The sequence below is a fragment of the Poecilia mexicana genome, unplaced genomic scaffold, assembly GCF_051168715.1.
Source record: "Poecilia mexicana isolate PSO_F unplaced genomic scaffold, ASM5116871v1 scaffold_5, whole genome shotgun sequence".
Classification (NCBI taxonomy): domain Eukaryota; kingdom Metazoa; phylum Chordata; class Actinopteri; order Cyprinodontiformes; family Poeciliidae; genus Poecilia; species Poecilia mexicana.
Genome location: NW_028263374.1, coordinates 941,793 through 960,976, shown reverse-complemented (window position 1 = coordinate 960,976; position 19,184 = coordinate 941,793). Strand labels below are relative to the sequence as shown.

Here is a 19,184-nt window from a genome sequence, read left to right as displayed (position 1 = left end):
TTATACAAACTGTGTAACTCCATTATTAATTCTTATGCCATTGTTTTCTATTGTTAAACTGTTGTATAATTTTCCACAACTAGATGTTGAAAAAATCCTTGTGGTCCGGATTCTGTCTATCTGAAGTATAGTGTACTTCACAGAAATATTTTACAATTCAAATTCAAAAATACTTTGTTAATCCCAAAGGGACAAACAATAACACAAATAAATAATTTCTGGCAACAGAAATCTAAATAGAGTGATGTCAAAGAATAGCACAAAATTCTTTTTTAATATATTAAGTCAGAGGTTCCCAAACTGTGGGGCGCGGGATGGATGAATGGAAGAAAAAAAAAAAAAAAAACGACGAACACTGTGTGAGGGGTGGGTGGGTGGAAGAGTATAACAGGGAGTCTCTAAGAGTCTCTCTACTACGCCCACCCCCCTCAGTCACACACATTGTTTCAATCAGAAGACCAAAGTCTAACTCTCCCTATTGTAATCCACTGGGGGGGCCCAGGAGGAAAAAGTTTGGGAATCACTGTATTAAGTGCTTAGCTTTGAACATAAACTACGTAGTTTAAGTATAACTGATAGGAGATGTCATAGACTGTTTCATCCAGGAATAAAACATCAGGTAGTCCTTCCATGTAGTTTATTTTGAAATGTATCAACATTCTCCAACGTATTTGATGTGTATCTATGATTTTGATGATGACACTTGACAAAATGTTCCTAAACTGGTGCTTGTGTGATGTTTTTATGACTTCTTATTTTTGTACTTTTATGATGTAAAGCACTTTGAACTGCTTTGCTGTCAAAATGGGCTATGCAGATAAACTTCTTAACCAATAGAAAAATTCTATCGGTTAAGAATCTTGTGAGTTAAAAAAGACAGTCCTCAAAATACATCCAGTTACTATTAGTCCTACAAAATGTGGGGATTTTAAATAGAGATGAAAAGAAAGCTGTAATGTGACAAACAAAATGTGAAAAACATCCATCTTTCTTACTCTGGAATATCAGCTGCCCTCTGGCAACATTCCTCCCTCTGCTGTTCTCAGCAACACACTCGTACACACCGGCATCCTCTGGACGAAAATATGGAATTTCCAGATCTCCGGTGGAGTGGTTGATCTTAATCTTCCCAGGGAGTGGGTTTCCATCGGCTCTCCTCCAGGAGATGGATGGCACGGGGCTGCCGAGGTGGAAACACACACACTCACATGCAAGGTCACACTGACCATAAAAGCTGAAGTCACTGTGTATGTTTGCTTTCTGCTCCTTCAAACCCATCTCCTGTTTTGTGTGTGTGTGTGCGTGTGCGTGTGCGTGTGTGTGTGTGTGTGTGTGTGTGCGTGCATGCGTATGTGTGACACTTACTTTCCTAGGGCGAAGCATTCCAGCTTCACTGACGATCCTTTGGAAACGTAAAGGGTGTCAGGAAACTGAACCTCGATCTTGGGCTCATATTCACCCATCACCACTACCAGAGGGACAGAAGTCAGAACACGATACGTCCCTGAAGTTCTTTGAATACTCCTTTAATTTTTCACATTTTGCAATGTTAAAACCTTAACGACAAATATTTGTGTTTGTTGACTTACGAGAAAGATAAACTGAAGTAGAACTTCATTGTGTAGAGCCACTCATTAGGCTTTACTTAAGCTGTAGAGCAGGGGTCCCCAAACTTTTTCCTGCGAGGGCCACATAACTTTTCCCTTCTCTGGTGGGGGGCCAGAGTCAGTTTGTAACAGAAAAAGTGTGACGATTGCAGGAGTGCCTAAATGTAAAACTTTATTGTTTTCCAGAAAGCACACTCAAATAACTCTCTCTGGGTTCTTCACAGAAAAAATCCAGTAAATAACACTATTTATGAAATAAATATTTTCCGGACTATAAGGCGCAGATATCTCTGCCGCTCTAGGTTTTCCACAATGATGCAGCACACAGCAGAGGGGGGCAGACACTCAACATTTGAGTCATAACAGGTCAATTGAATATCACATTTATTACGGTTGAAAAAGAAAACGTTGCCAAGTTTAGATTTAACTGAACTGATTACGATAGCTTCCGAACGGTAAGTGTAACAGTAAAAGTGCTGATCTGTCATGTCTGCTACTAGCATGTGCTAAATGAAAATAGGCGCTTTCTTCTTCTTCTTTAGATTTCAATGGCAGCTTGCATCCATTATTGTTGCACTACTGCCATCTATTGGATCCTAATATCTATACTTCAAATTCTCATAATGATCCCAGTATTATTTAAAAAACGAAAAATCTTCTTTTTCCCCTCATTGCTATTTAACTGATCAACAACATTCTCAAATTTCAATTCCCTATTAAAACCTAATTCTGTTTTAATGGGCGCTTCCTTCTTTTATTTCCAATTTTGACTTCCAATGATTCACTTCCTGCTAAGAGAGCCACCTGGTGGTTGAAGAAAAATCCACATATAAGCCGCACCGGGCTATAAGCTGCATGGTTCAAAGCTTAGGAAAAAAGTAGCGGCTTATAGTCTGGAAAATACAGTATATGAAAAAAAAAATCTAAATACTCTCTGGTATGGATCAGGGGCCGGACCAAATGTGGAAGCGGGCCGGATCTGGCCCTTGGGCCGTAGTTTGGGGACCACTGCTGTAGAACGTTTGACCAGAGTTTATGAGAGAACACAAAAATTAAACAAAAGAGCACAACAAAACAGGATATTAAGTGAGCAACAGAGTCACTTGTGGCTCTGGAGCTTTAGCAGATGAAACTAATATGGCTGAAGCTATATTAGTGGAGTGGTTGATCTTAATCTTCCTGGGGTCCCAGGAAATGCAGGACCTTCATTTTTAATCCATTTAAATTATCAAGGTAAAAAAATAAAACCAACTAAAGAAACTGATTTGGTCTCTTAAGTACAGGGGCCATAACAGGGACCAAGCTCAGTTCTACAGGGAACCGGCCCCTTATGGACCCCCTTATAGAACCGTCCATGTGCTTTCTGTGTGTAACCAGGATAATTTTTCCATATTAGATTCAGTTTTATTTTATTTTCCATTTTGTAAAATTTAGTTTTATTTATTTTATTTAAAAATTTAATTAAAAATCCTCCTTTCCTTAATTTATTCAATACAAACCGGCGAGAACAACATTGTTCTCGCACGGTTTTAAAGTCATGTGACCGCTGCACGTCAGCGTCCTAAATTGACAGCCATAGACATAATATAAGAGTAGACCCCGCATTGGCCGTTCCGGCGCAGGAAATACGACGGCCATCTTGGAGCGGTATACCCTCCTACTTTGCTCAATCAAAACAGCAGAAGATGCCTCAGCACTGAGGGATATTGTTGTTCAGATCTATGGATTATTGATGTGAGGGCTCCACAGACAACATTTCACAAGTAAGATGGACATATTATTGTGTATATATTGTGATTAGAATATTACTTTACTGTATTTATGTCCACCAGCGAGATACCAGCTAATATTAGCTACAGTGCTATAACATTCACTGGCAAAGTTTACACAGGTGGTAAAGACTATTATTTATATTCTTTCACTCTGTCAAAGTAAGATACATCCTAAATCTTCCGTTTTTGTTTTGAAAATTTCCTAAAGACACGATGTGAGGAAGAAGAGGGAGATATCTATAAAGAGAGACGGATTCACTGCAGCACGGATGAATCTCACATCGGGTTTTGGACTCGTCGGCTGAAAAACATATATATATATATATACAGAGGCCCTCATCCTGGCTGCACAGGAACAGGCCCTAAACACCAGAGCAATAGAGGCTCAGATCTACCACACCAGACCCAAGGTGTAGGTTGTGCAAGGAGGCCTCTGAGACAGTCTAGCACATAACAACAGGGTGCAAGATGCTGGCAGGGACAGCCTACATGGAACGACATAACCAAGTGGTGGGCATAGTGTACAGGAACATCTGTGCTGAATATGGACTGGAAGCCCCGAGATCGAAGTGGGGAACATCCCCAAAGGTGGTGGAGAATGACCGAGCTAAGATCCTGTGGGACTTCCAGATCCAGACAGACAAGATGGTAATGGCGAACCAACCGGACATTGTGGTGGTGGATAAAGAACAGAGGAAAGCCTTTGTGGTGGATGTAGCAATACCAAGTGACCACAACATCAGGAAAAAGGAGCACGAGAAACTGGAGAAATACCAGGGCCTCAGAGAGGAACTGGAGAAGGCCTGGAAGGTGAAGACCACAGTGGTGCCTGTGGTCATCGGGGCCCTCGGGGCAGTCACCCCCAAACTGGAGCAGTGGCTCAAACAGATCCCAGGAACAACATCAGACATCTCAGTCCAGAAATGTGCAGTTCTAGGCACAGCCAAGATACTGGAGGAGAACCTGAAGCTCCCAGGCCTCTGGTAGAGGACCCGAGCTCAGAGGATGAAAGAGACCACCCACGGAGGGTGAGAAGGGAATTTTATATATAAAAAATTCCCTTCTCACCCTCCGCGGGTGGTCTCCACTTTGACCTCGGGGCTTCCAGTCCATATTCGGCACAGATGTTCCTGTACACTATGCCCGCCACTTGGTTATGTCGTTCCATGTATGCTTTCCCTGCCAGCATCTTGCACCCTGCTGTTATGTGCTGGACTGTCTCAGAGGCCTCCTTGCACAACCTACACCTTGGGTCTTGTCTGGTGTGGTAGATCTGAGCCTCTATTGCTCTGGTGTTTAGGGCCTGTTCCTGGGCGGCCAGAATTTATTAAATAAATTATGAACGGCTGTGTGCTTTGTAATATGCTCTTCATACATCAATATCAGAATATTCCATTCCTATTCTATTGTTATAGCCACTAAGCATATTTAAATATGATGAACTATGTATTAAAAACATACTTAAAAAATACAATTGTTTATAAATGTTGCTTTGATAGATGTTTGAATATGGTTTCCAGTAACAAAAAAGCGTGCTATGATCGATTAAATGCGCTGATACGTCATTGTGCTGCTAAACACATAACGCTGAGTGGAGTGGTGGACCGCTCCAAGATGGCCGCCCTAAATCTCGTCAGCGACAATACGCGAGAGCGGTCCATGAAGCGTCCATCCTTATATTATGTCTATGTTGACAGCTACCGCTTATATGGCTGCTAATCGGCACCCTAGGTAGGAGACGCTGTCGAACTCTGGTATGCAGGTAGGCTTGTGGTCTGTTTCCCAAGCAGTTATCAAATGTCTAGTGTGCATCCTTCAATCGTGTGCCTCTGTTAACTTGCAGACGTGTGAGCATTCGACCAAACGTTGTAGCGATCACGGTTTGTCAAGAGGGAACTGGTGAGTGTTGTGTTTGGGAGCTAGCATGCTAGCATTAGCCTTCCCAGCTCGTTGAGTTGGTTATACACCGATCTAAGGCATGTTCAAATTGAAATGCTTACCGGTATAAAACACTACTGTTGTGTAAAAAAGAAATTGAATTTGCATAAGTTGCATTTAATTATTATGTAAACCAGTGACGTGCGGTGAGGTTCACTGCTGGTGAGGCACTGACTTAAGACTTAGACACCATGCATGTTATTGGACGTACGGAAATTTCGCGCAAGCATACAATGCTTGAGGGCAAAAAGACTAATCTTTTACATGCCATCCATAGCCGCGTTAACTCAGTGAAACTTAGAAATGTAGGTACTGATTTTGTGCTATGATCCACAGCAGTTATCTGTATTCGCCAAGCTACGCAGATTCGTTGCCATAGCAACCGACAACAATGCCACTTCATGTTTTAGGATTTAACACCAAAAAACATTCAAGAATTTTGCACACAGAACAGAACATCCAGTCTGTTGTTGTAGTATGTTTTAGGCTTAACGTTTAATTAATAAATAATTACTGTGGTAGATTAGCTACCGCTTCTACTTTACTGAATTATTTAGACATACAAACTGTAGCCCACAAAACGCACATTTCATTAAAAAAACATCTTATTGCTGTCTTACCTTTATGTATCAATGAAATCCATGCACCGCTAATTCTGCACAAAAACATCCGTTCATCCAAAGCCAAGTCTATCCTTGGCATGTCTTTTCTACTCCGTTTGAGAATCGTCAAACTCTCGAAGCAAAACTTTCAGCTCCGGTGTTGGTCTTCCTTTAGTTATTATCTCCTGCTTCAACTGAAAATCTACTTTAGAAAACTGTTTAAGTGTAGAAATGTAGTCTTTCATGTTGACGTCGGAAGAGAGGAGAAAACAAATATATCGCTGTACTTTACTTATTTACTGTGTGGCTAGCTCCATAGTTAGCTCACTGTGTCTTACTTTGCAGTTGTGGAGTCACAATATCTGGGATCATGAGCGCCCCCTGACATGAGGCAAGAGAACTGCCTGCCTCCCCTGGAATCTGTTTTCTGCCGTTTCTGATCGCTCCTCCTCACACAAAACACGATACATACACAGTTAGTGACAAAAAACACTGTACATTATATACATATGCGAAATTATGGAAAATCAGTCCATATATTAAATGTTTTTTAGCCATTTTATTACTGGCGTACAGACAGGACGAACAGGGCCGTGCAGAGACCACTAATAGGGCAGGTGCTCAAAAGAAAAAAAAAGGGCACATCTCCCCGCATTCTAGGACAGAATATTAACAAAGCCTCTCAGCTTTCAGAGTTTAATAAACAATGATAAATTACAAAATTGTGAAATATACAATCAAAGCTAAGGTAAATCTCTATACAGAGCATACAACTATGCATATGTAAGATATTTTATTAGTAATTTCTTTCTGCAGGTCTATTTTGTTATAAGAAAGTATTGCGATATTCAAACCCGCAATTTAGCAAGATATGTAAATCAGAGCTGGTGGTTTAGCTCTGATTTACATATGTTGTCTTTACAGAATTACACTATTAAAAATATAAACAAGGGCACAATGCAACCTTTTAGTGAACTGTAATCTATAAAAAAAGAGCTGCATGTTTACTGCAGTGGGGATGAAGATGGTCCATTCAGGAAAGCAGAGCTGCATCAAACTTTAAGGTGGAACTGCAGAAAAAAAGAAAAAAAAAAAAAGAAAAAATTGAATTGTTAATGCATGTCATTATGGAAAAAGCCTACTGAGTTTTGCTTAAAAACCTTTTTAAACATTTAAATCACACATTTGTCTCATGAAGTGAATTTTTTTTTTGCAAAACAAACTTATTTGTGCATGTCAGAAATCTTTTCTTGATATTCTAAGTTTTTGTTTGACTCAAAGTTTTGCTTGTGATTCTCACATGACGTCATGGGCAGGACCCAAAATCACAACAAGATTTCTGATGTGTGCAAATAAAAGTTTATGTTTGGCAAATAACTTTTTAAGTTCACAAGACAAAAATTAGTTATTTAATTAAAAAAAAGTTTTTTAAACAAAATAATTTGTTTTTAAAAAAGAAATCATTACAATTCCAAAAGTTTTGATTAAAATTTTATTTTACTTAACTGAGGTTAGTTTATTTTTCACCATTGAATAATTGAGGAAAAAATTTAACTACAAACTCTGCGAACCAGACCCTAAACTTAAAGTCTGGGTTGAGTTTTTTCCCCTTCATTAATGACATACATTATATCTATCATGGTAATTCAGGGTGAGTTATTTTTAATTCTAAATGAATATCCTTGTTGGACTTTTATTTAAGTGCTATTCTCTTTCAAGATACATTTACCTAACGCCAGAATAAATGCAATGTACATTATGCAGCAAAGGAAATTAGAAGATCGGACATTTATCCATTATGGAGATGATCGGTTTTGGATGGGCGATGTGCCTCGTACACAGGGAAGAAGCTTTTTGTTATCTAGCTTTGCAAACAAAGTCGTTAGCTAGCAGCTAGCTAATAGCACAACAACAGCAGCCTAATGTCTGTATGATAAAAATACTGAATCGATAGATAAGAACAGTTTTTCCTCACCTGGCTGTCTCCTCCCCTCAGTAGTTCTTCAGAGTAAAGCAGACGCAGAGGCCTGTCAGTGTCTGTTGTATTTCATTACCTCTCTGCTTAAGCCGCTACTCAAAGCTGAAGCAGAAACGATACTTAAACTTTTTCCGTCATCTGACAAGTAGCAAGTCTACTCCACTTTATTCACCAAAAACGTTTTTTCATATATATATTTCACCAAAAACTGTTCTGTAATCTGGAACATAGACATATGATCTGGATCGTTTGCTATGCTGAGCTCCAGTTAGCCGCCTTATCTCACAGCGCGAGAGGCAACTGCGTCATGCGTCACGGGCAAAAGGTCAAAGGTAACAAGGTGACCGAAAGGCTTATTATGTTGTACAAAAAAATAAAATAAAATAAAATAATTTTAGTACATGTTATTATGTGTCAGAAGAGGGCTTTGAAAATAATAATACAAAAAAAAAAAAAAAAGACCAAAAGGGCACTTTTGGGCAAGGAGCAAAAAAGGGCAGGTGCTCAAGCACCCCCAACCCCCCCCTCTGCACGTGCCTGAGGACGAACATGCTCCCATAGAGTGGCAGCCAGTGCAGTTAGCGAGAGGTTGCGCAATCCCAGGTGAGACTCAGCTTCCTGCTGCCTCACCGGCTTCGCTTCTTAGCATTTGAATGGGAAAATGCGAAAATCCAGCGATTTTTGAAGACAAAATCATCAGAATTGGTTAAGCTGAGTAAAAAATAGATACTTTATAGTACAAACCACAGGGTGAAAATAGCAATATAAATTGTTTTATTATTATATATTATTTTTATTTATTTTGTATTATATTATTACAAGGATTGTCTGGCATCCTGCTGACCAGACTGGCGAGCTAACCGTTTAGCGGATCCGGAAATACAACACCTTCTATCATCTGAGGAAACTCTTCCGAATTGGTTGGAGATTCAGCCCAACAATCTTCACTGATGGAACTGGATTATTATTATTTTTGTTTTTTTTCCTTTCATCATCAACAAAGACTTGACTTCCTTGGTTTAAGGAACCCTTCTAGACTTTAAATTGTGGACTAACTTGTATATATTGTAAATATTAATACAATTCACCAATTTTGCACCATCTAGTTGTCTCTGTGTTCTACAAATTTGCCACCTCCTCCAGCAGACAAACCTAGTTTTAAGAATCACTTGGATTGACTCTAACTTGGATTATTTCTTTAATAATCCTAATAGTCCTAGAATGTAATTTAGGTTACATGTGTCTCCTTTATGACTTATGTGAACATTTTCGCTGCTTTCTATCAACAAAATTAAAATATTCTTCTGTTATCCAGTGAACAGATTTTCCAAATTTCACACTATTAGCTTGTTCACTTATTCAGAAAGTAGTTGTTTGTACTAGATTTTATTTATGGGTATTTAAAAGACTGAATACAAATGCACACATTTCAGGATTTAGAAAAAAGTTCAATCAAAACTTTACAAACTCCTCCCACTTCACAGTTCAGCACCACTGTGTTGGTCTGTCACATAATTCCAAGAAAATGTGAAAAAAAAGATAGTTATGAATATATATAACACTTCCCACTGCAAAAAATACACTTCTCAAAACAAGTTAAAAAATAGACATATTATTAAAAATTTTTTGAACCAGTCTTTTTAAAAAAAATTATATTCAAGAATTATTGTCTTAAAACAAGCTTTTATGTTTAGCTGAAAAGTTATTTGTAAGTTAGTTTTCTTATTTCTAGTGTAATCATTTATTTGCAGTAGAAACCAGACAAAAAAAACATGGGAAGATTTTGTGTTTTTGCACTGCAGCTGTTTGAAGGCGTGGTTAGCACACAACATGTTAATGGATGGATGAGTTTGTATTGCATACAGGTTGCAGTGGAAGCAAGAAGCCCAGAGCTGGGTTGTAGATATTTGTGTTGGTGTCAGCCTGTTTACTGTGCATGCGGTCTAGTTATGTAAATATGTGGAGACGGAGTGTGTCCCGCACACATAACCATGCCACCATACGAGATATTTCCGATGTGTTAACACCCCCGCTGAAGAGAAAAATAGCATCACGTTCCAGACAAACCATTTATCTCCTCTGGGTGTCGGTTCAGCAGGCTGAGTAACCGGATGGCGCAGCGTCAGGGCTTACCGTCACCCCGCACCACCACCGGGGTTGGAGAGCTGAACACCGTGGCGTTAGTCATCATGTTTCTCACTACACATGTGTAATTCCCGGCATCCAAAGCTTCCACTTTGGCGACGTACAAGTTGCCGGTCCGCTGGGAGATGAAACGGCGTGCATCCTGCTGGAGGAAGTTACGGTTGCCATTGAAAACCCAGGAATACTTGATCTCTGTAGACAACGAGAAGAACAACACTAAAAGTGACGACGAGAGCAATCAAACAAAAACATCTCGAGATGGATATGTTATTTTTCAAATCTTGCATTTGAAAAAGTACAATTTGGGCTTTCTCAGCTTTGCTTGAATTTCACCAGTAAATTTTCTATCGGGCCGATCAGCAAACAGAAAGAAAAGTTGTGAACAGTGATTTCAGTTTTCTGCTTCAGATCTGTAGTCTGCATGTAGTTTTAGCATTGCCAATTGAGGAAGTCGCAAAGTCCGTGTAAGTCACACTTCCAAATACTAAATAAAAATGAACAAATATTAGCAAGTGGGTATCCACTGAGTCCTATAAAATATCTGCTATTCCAACTGTGAGCAGTCAAAGAGGTGGATTTATATTCTCAGACAGCTTTAAGCTTGTTTAGGTAAAGATGATATCCACGGGATTTTAATAACAGATGAGATTAGATTATATATTTCACACTTGATATTAAAGGGCATAAAAAGTCTTTCATAATAAAGTAAAAATAACACAGAAAGATCAAAATGCAATATATTTGACCTGTGACAATAAATGACAGAATTAACAACACAGGAACACTGGACTCAACCTTGAAATTGTATTTTCTTTTTTATTATTATTAAAAATGCTAGTTAAAATGTAAAAATATTCAAGTGCTTCATTCAATGTTTGATAATGTTCTCTACTAAATCTCAAAGTCCTTCATAGACCAGTTTGACTTATACTTTTAAGATATTTTAACTGTAAGTACCTTTCATTGTTTTGCTTGCAGGCGCCCCTGGCCAACAGGGGCGCCTGTTGGCCAGGTTTCCCTTGAAAAACAGATTTTGTCTCGAGGTTTTTCATGGTTCGTTGTCATGGTTCTGGGATGTTTTGGGTTTCATAATTTGTATTTTGATTATTCTGTCATCCTTCCCCTGTCCCAGTGTTTTCTACATCTTCTGTGCTTTTGGACATTAAAGTAACCATGACGTCCAAACTCCGGTCTGTGATTTGATCCATCACAACCTTCATTCCTTTGTTCTGTGCTCCCATGGAAAAACACTGACACACTCTGCCCCAAAAGTTACAAAATAACTATTTATATACGAGTGTAGCACTTGTTAATGCAATCCATAATCTGAAAGAAGTCTCTTTTTTTTTCCTTCTCACAATTTGCAATGCCTTACAGACTGACATCACCAGGTACAGAGAACAGGGAGAGTCAGACCTTAGAAAAAGTGACCACATGCAGAGACACCCTGACAACTACAGCCAGGCCTGTCACAATAACTCATTTTGCTGGATAATAAATTGTACCAGTAATTATTGCGATACATGATAACATTGTTTTTATAGACGATTCTCAAGTAATATATTGATAATAGAAGAGTAATGCAAGTTTGCCCTCTCAAACACCAATCACCTTTCATTTTGTAAAGAACACACTGGAACTGGAAGATATTTTAAGTATCCAAAATAAAAATACAACCAAAAATAATAAATAGAAAGAAAACAAGAACCACTTGCAAACAAAACCATAAATAAAGTGGATCATGATGCCTCTTTCAAAAATATTTATAATCAGAGTGGAAATTATTGCGCTCATTTTAATTGATCATATGATTAATCGATTAATTGATTAATTGCTAATTGTGACAGGCGGATTAGACATGCCTTGGTGGTTCCAGCCAAATGTGGAACATTTTCCCAGATCAACATCTGAAGAATCTGACAAGTTCCAGACAGAAGTCCTGTGTAAACGTAATCTAAACTCAGAAATCAGATATCCTGTATCAGAGATACTATTTCTATGATTTTTTTTTTAATTTACTGTAAAGAATGCACTCCTTTCTGCTAGAAAATCTAAAATTATATTAATTCAACTATGATGTTGGGACAAAATATTAGAAAGTTGAGTGAATTCTTTGGTAAAAAGCATTTCCACTTTCATTCTAAACATCACACATGTCGCAGTGAAGAAAGGAAAGAAGAGATGAGCACATTAGAGTCGAGGTGTGCAGTCAAATACTTCAACAGAGAAGAGGAAGAAGGGAGTTTAAGTCTGCAGGGGGTGTCGAAGGTATTTAGCCATTTCTGCCGCCCTCCCTTATCACACCAATAGCATTCTGCTCTCAGTCTGTCTCACTTGGCAGCTGCTAAAAAGTTCCATTCGCTTCCTTGAGGGGAAAAAACTGTGATTCGAAATCATTACAAGGAAAGTCGGGGCATGAACTGCCAGACCTTTCATGATTAGGGACTATCAGAGACCGGCTCTGTTTAAGAGCCGCAGTCCCACAGCAACAGAGGACTTCCAGGCACATAATCCCACGTGCTCCGACAGAGTTCAGCTCTCAGCGCCGCTCCTTTAAGGCCACTTAGGTATTGATTGTTCAGATAAGCTTCACATGAATTCTCCTTTAATAAGGCGCATTGTAGATTTCCTCGAGAATCGCTTCGACGTGCGTCGAGGCAGCTGTGATATCACCAAAAATGATGCAGCAACACATTCCGGTGCTGAAACACCTCAAGCTAGCATTATCACCCTGTGAAAATCCCATCAAGTGTGTGACCATGATCCTTTTAAGGGTGAAAACTAAAGAGGTGGGGGTATTCAAAGGGCGAAGGGGTGGAAGGAAGGAATCAGAGGGCAACAAAACCTGCTAATGTGTGGAATTTCACACGGCCGCAGGACTGGGTTGGAAACAGAGAGCGGATAATTCAATTCCCTTTTTAAATACTAAGCATTTTATTGCCTAAAATAAAATAACATAACATTCCTAAAGTAAATCTGAACCAGGTGAAGCTAAAACTGATGCCACTTTAGAAGAGTTTTAGCTAAAAGATAATTTACAGACAAAGATGTCATCTTAAATGCAAAATCTATCATTTTTGTACCGTTTTGGATGAATTACTGCTTTAAATATACACTCAAATAAACAACCTTTATTTGAGTGTATACTCCAGTTAACAATTAATCACATCAATTAATCAATTAATCAACTACTACAATTATTGACAATTATTTCAAGAATTGATTAATTGTGATTAATCCATTATTTATTGATTGTGATTATTCTAGTTAATTGATTATTTCAAAAATTGATTAATCATTTCATCTGCTAGATCATCTCTAATCTGCTACATAAATGTTTGCTAGGAAAATGTTTACTGTAATCCTGGATTAAATGGGGTTTTTTTAATGATTCAAACCCTCATAAAAAAAAAAAAAGGAAAGGAAAGAGCGGGAGAGAAGTTTGCTGAGGAGGCGTGAAATTGCGCCGCCGGGCTCCGAATAGCTGTGGGAGCGCCGACCCCTGTGAGGGCCCACTAATCAGCAGCACCCAGACGCATGAGCCGACACACAGCTGAGCCACTGGGATGAATGCTCCCGCCACCAGACGCTGGTACTACCCAGCAGATAACCTGTTTGCAAAAAACTCACAACATACATGACAGTTGGATGAGATGGAGCTTTCTAGATGGCAGGACGTCCACAGATCATATGGGCAGGAAAAGCGAGTTCGAGGTTAAGAAGTGTAAGGCTGTGAACTACAAATGCAGGAAGTCAGAGGGGTCTGGGCAAGGCGCAGTGGCAGGTTAGACACCATGAGAACTCCGGCGGCGCCAAACGCCAGTGGGTCGGGCTCCAAAACAAAAAGAAACAAACAGAATCCCGACATTATTGCTGGAGGACAATAAGCAGCAGACTGAGGAACACAGGCAAGCAGCAGTGTGAAGCTGGAAGACAATTGAGGAGAGTAATAGTCGGGAGTTCAGTACCTCCGTAGTGTGGCGGCGGGCCGCAGAGGAGAACCACGGCTTGACCCTCTCTCACTGTCACTGTGTTCCTTGGCTTCTGGCTGAAGTTCTGCAGAACTGTTGGGGATGAGAAAAGAAAAAACATCATCAGGTTATTGCTAAAGCACACCTCAGCATAAGGTGCCCTGCAAAAATATTCAAGCCTGCTCATGTTATGCACATCAGTATGTCACTGCCAATAGTTGACACAAAGTAGAGTGAAGTGGACAGAAAATGATACATGGTGTGGAAGTTGTTTTGCTCATAAAAATATGAAAAGGACATATTCACATTCAGAAGTCACCCACATAATTACATCACTATGTGGTGATTGTTTCTAAAGTTACACAGTCAAAAACCTGGAGCAATCATTTATGTTATTCAGCCTGTCAGAGGGGAAAAATGAGTCAGATTTTTAAAATGGTCATTTAAAAATGTCAGTTTCACACTAAATATTTAGTCAACAAGCTAAATTTTAAGTTAAGCTGAACATTTATTTTACAAACTAAATATTTAGTTAGAAAGATAAGTATATAGCCAAATATTTAGCCTGAAGCTAAATATTTAGTGACAGACTAAAAAATTTGGGTTATTTAGCTGGCTAAATATTTAGTTTGGTAACTCAATTTAGCTCACTAACTAAATTCTCATCTTGCTAACAGACATATTCAGCTTCAAACAAAATATCTAGCTTTCAAACTAAATATTTAGTTTGGAGTTATATATTTAGCTGGTAAACTAAATATTTTGCTAGCTAAATAACCAAAATTATTGCTGTTAATATTTGACAGTGTAACTGGAGTTGCTCTGAGGCTTTAAGGGTTTGTTAGAGAACGTTAGTGAACAAACTAATGGAGCGTGTTCCATGCTGTGTTTCTCCAGCAGACAGGTCAGTGAGAAAGCTGTGGATCACTACCAACTCTCACTTGTCTTCAGCAGATACAAGGAAGAAATTCAGAAATGGTGGGACGACAGCATCCCCCCTACAGGAAAACACCAACACCAGTTTGTCCCACACCTGAAGGAGATCGGGCCAAGGACGCTGCAGTCAGGCTTTCACCTTTAATTAAACACCGCTGTCTGCAGTACGACAGAATAAATAGCAGGAAGACATATCAATCCTAAAAAATACCAACTGGTCTCTGGAGAGGTCACGCAAATATCAGTGTGGGTCAAATCAGAGCTCAGCTAATTAAAACTCCTCCTGAAATGAAGGCAAGCCCTTCCATCTCCTATTACACACAACTGTGAGGAAGTAAAACAATGAGTTCCCCATTTAGAGAAGAAATCTGTGGTAATTCAACAAAGATTTGGATCAACAAAACAGCAAAAATCTCAGTTTGACAGTCTTTATTTTATTTATTTTTTTGCTTTTCCTATGTATTGTTGATTTGACTGGGCCTTTTGATGCACGTTTCCCCCCTCAATAGAATAAAAAGGAGAAAAGAATTCAAACTGTTTTCTTAAGTTATCTGACTACTGAACTACAGCCACTTTTATATTTGTGTTTGAATTTAAAACCCAAATTATCCTAAGCAGTTTATCCCTTGTACACTAAAAAACATGTTTCTTTATGCTTAAAAGGATTTTAAGAAACTGGCTGCTGTGATAGCAGCCAGAGGTGAATCTCTAACGTACTGCCTCGAAGGGGCAAATATTCTTGCAATCACTTATTTTATGTTATTATTTTTACTTCATTGTCATTTTGACATTACAGGTATCTTTTTGTACATTATTTTGTCAAAAAAAGCCAAATTTTGTGATTGATTTATAAAAGCGATAAAAAGTGTAAAACATCCGATGGGGTGAACTATATAATATGTCAAAAATATAAAAACACTAACATCACAATCTGCATCAGAAAAACCTTCAGCTACAACAGTATTTCATCCTAACAGGATATATAGATATATAAATATATATAGTTATTTTGATGCTGAATGTTATCTGATGTTGACGTGAGATAAAAAGTGAAGGATCACACATGTCATTATTGTCCTTCCTTCAAGAAACAATAAGCAGCAGTGGCAAATTTCCTGGAAGTCAAGATAAGAGTTTATTAGATTGTTCCTTTCTGATAGAGGATGAAGAAGCAAATGTGAACTTCCAGCTTCTGTTCCAGGTGAATCCGTGTCACAGACTGCTGGAAACACACCAGAATCGACATTATTAAATGAGACTTTTGCTTTACAGGAAACTGCAAAATGACTATTTCCTATAAAGCTAACAGCAGTCAGTAAATACAATGGGTTTGCCTTTACTGTCACTTATTGATCCACACAGAACTTTTCCTTAGTTGTATCTCTGTTTACTCTGTATTGGTACTAGCACAGCAATAGAACCACAGCAGTAATGAACAGAAAGAAAAATACTTGAGGATGAGGATAATAATTCAGCGTTCCACAGAAAAATCAGCAAAGTTGCGAAAAACCTGAGTTCCACCAGATCATTTCCTTTCACTTCATGGTTTCAGTCATTTTACAAAGTCAATCTATCTGTGGTAACAAGCTAACTGCTGGTTCAACAGTTAGGCCGGTCATGATAAATTCTACCGGACAATAAATTGTTTCAGAAGTTATTCCGATAAATGATAACATTGATGTTTTGAGGCCATTTTCAAATTATATGATGGTAATGGCATAAAAATGCAAGAACACATTCTCAAGATCAATAAACTTTAAATTCCAAAGAACATTAAACACTGGAAGTGTAAGACATTTTAAGTGTAAAATAAATAAACCAAGCAACAGAAACAACAAATAAGAACAAGCTCTTTAATTTCCATTTGCATAACTAAGCATTTTTGTTTACAGATACTTCATGATTCATTTTCTTTTTTATGCTAAGCTTATTATTTTATTACTAAGATGTTGCATCTCAGCTTTAGTATGTTAGTCTATCATTGGAGGTGTTTGTGTTTCTGGGTATCTATGCTGAGCATTTTTTATTTATTTATACATATATTTTTGTATTTTGGGGATAATTCTTACCAATATGCTCATTAAGTTTAACAACCACCTGAAAAATTAGTAAAAAAAAAAAAAAAAAAAAAAAAAAAATTGGTGGTTCAGAAAGAATACTCACATGCAAACTGGACTTTTGCTTCCCTGCTGACAATGGTTCCAAACGCGTTGGTGGCGATGCACTGATAGACGCCTCCGTGATTGATAAAATGAGGATTACTTATCAGCAGGTTACCTTCAACAAGGCTGTAGCTCTGGTCCGAGCTGGAGTCTATGGCCCTCCCATCCACTTTCCACCTATGACATCAGATGTGCCACCGGTACATCATTGATTTTCACGTTAGAAAACCGATGATCAGCTCTTATCACGAATATGAATGGGGTTCGTTAGTCGCATCCACATATACCCAGATTTTTTAAAAGTTTCAAAACTACTAACATGATTTTTGTTAAGATATGGCAGAGTTGTCTCCAGATGTTGATAGGATTAGGGTGACTGACGGTCAGATGGCTGACAGAGCGCTCCCATAAATTTAGCTATTTAGTTTATGTTTTCTGCTGCAAAACTAATACTGTGGAAACTAATACTGTTTTATATTAATTATTAATGAACTGTTTTTAGGATGAGTGGGTAAGCAATGGGCAACATGTTTATTAAAGGGGCAGCATTATGTGTTTTACAGTCACAGTGACATAATATAATCAAGTAACTTTAAAAGCTACTATAAAAATGCTGCACACTGTGTGAAAAATTATTAGACAAGTTTTAGTTTCGATCGTATCATCATTTTTATGCATATTTTCCAACTCCAAGTTGTATAAACTTGGATGCTTGTTGAATATAAACATATCAGCTGGTGTGGGATGGTGGGGCCTATGAGATCAACATCCTATATCAAGGTGTGCAGAATTATTAGGCAGCTTCTTTTCCTCAGGCAAAATGGGGAAAAAAGAGATTTAAGAGACTGAAAAGTCTTTCAGAGGATACAGCACTTGAAAATTGCTAAGATGTTGTGGTGTGATCACAGAACCATCAAATGTTTTGCTGCAAATAGTCAACAGGGTCGCAAGAAACATGTTGAGACAAAAAGACAAATTAACTGCCAAAGATTTGAGAAGAATCAAACGTGAAGCTACCAGGAACGCTATGGTTACTGCTGCACAAAAAGTTGATCGTCAACAGATCAAGAACCTGACAGACTCCATAAATGGAAGGCTTATAATTGTTAATGAAAAGAAGGATGGATATATTGGTCACTGATTTATTTTTTAAATGTCAGAAATGTTTGTCAAGTTTGAGTTCTATGTTTATTATTCTCACTTTAACAAATGACAATAAACAAGTGAGATGAGAAAGTTTTCGGTTTAATTCAGTTGCATATTAATTCTGCACACTAATAGTTGCCCAATAATCAAGCACACACAGATCTTGTACTAAGCAAGCCAAAATCTCACTTTTACTTTCAGAAATATTCAGGTTTGAGAGGTTATCCTTTTAATAATGTTTTTACCAGCATTGAACTGAGAAGAAGCTCTTATAATGAGCAATTAGACCAGGTGTTTGCTAATTGCAGTTGGCTAGTCTGAAGGAGCTGAGTGGAGGAGTTGCAGGTAGGTTTTTGACGAGGGACTAACATTACAGTATAGCATGATGTAAAGCAAAAAAACAAAAGCTGATTTTACATAATACTGTCCCTTTAAGTATCTGACTGCAGGTTCTCATTGAGCAGATAGTCTGACTAATTAGCTAAAATCAGTTTTTTAATCTCCTGTTTAATAAAACATAAATCTACAAACAAAAGGTAATATTCTGTAAAACTTATCTACTTTAAAGCTGCTGTTGAATTATGCAGACGTTTATTGTTCTACTATATCTGTAGAAATACAATCAAACAGAGATTTCAAGGCAAATGGCGAATTCTGTCCTGACGCAGTTCAGCACTGATGTTTACACTGATGTTTACGTCCTACTATATAAATGGACTATTCAGTACATGAGCACTTCAAAATCTGCTTCATTTTCTAATATTTACAGCCAAGTAATGCATTTTGAATGCACACTTGGCAGACAGGGATGCACCCATATGAAAAAATATCAACATCTGGATTATTATTGCTCCTTTGGTCTAAGAACAGATATTCAAAGCTGCTATATACACACACTGTATATTTCTCACAAACAGCAAGATGGAA

The 19,184-nt window shown here is 38.2% G+C and overlaps 1 protein-coding gene across 1 annotated transcript in view; it reads right to left on the bottom strand.

Moving 5' to 3' along the window:
• Positions 1-19,184, bottom strand: part of LOC106908855 (contactin-4-like) — a 69,138-nt gene that overhangs the window by 35,847 nt on the left and 14,107 nt on the right. Inside the window, exons 3-7 of the mRNA XM_088005959.1 lie at positions 17,113-17,288; positions 14,011-14,106; positions 10,031-10,234; positions 1,366-1,468; positions 996-1,180 (exon numbers count right to left, since the gene is read on the bottom strand). Of these exons, the coding sequence (XP_087862085.1) occupies positions 996-1,180; positions 1,366-1,468; positions 10,031-10,234; positions 14,011-14,106; positions 17,113-17,288 (764 nt within the window). The remainder of the gene's footprint in view (positions 1-995; positions 1,181-1,365; positions 1,469-10,030; positions 10,235-14,010; positions 14,107-17,112; positions 17,289-19,184) is intronic.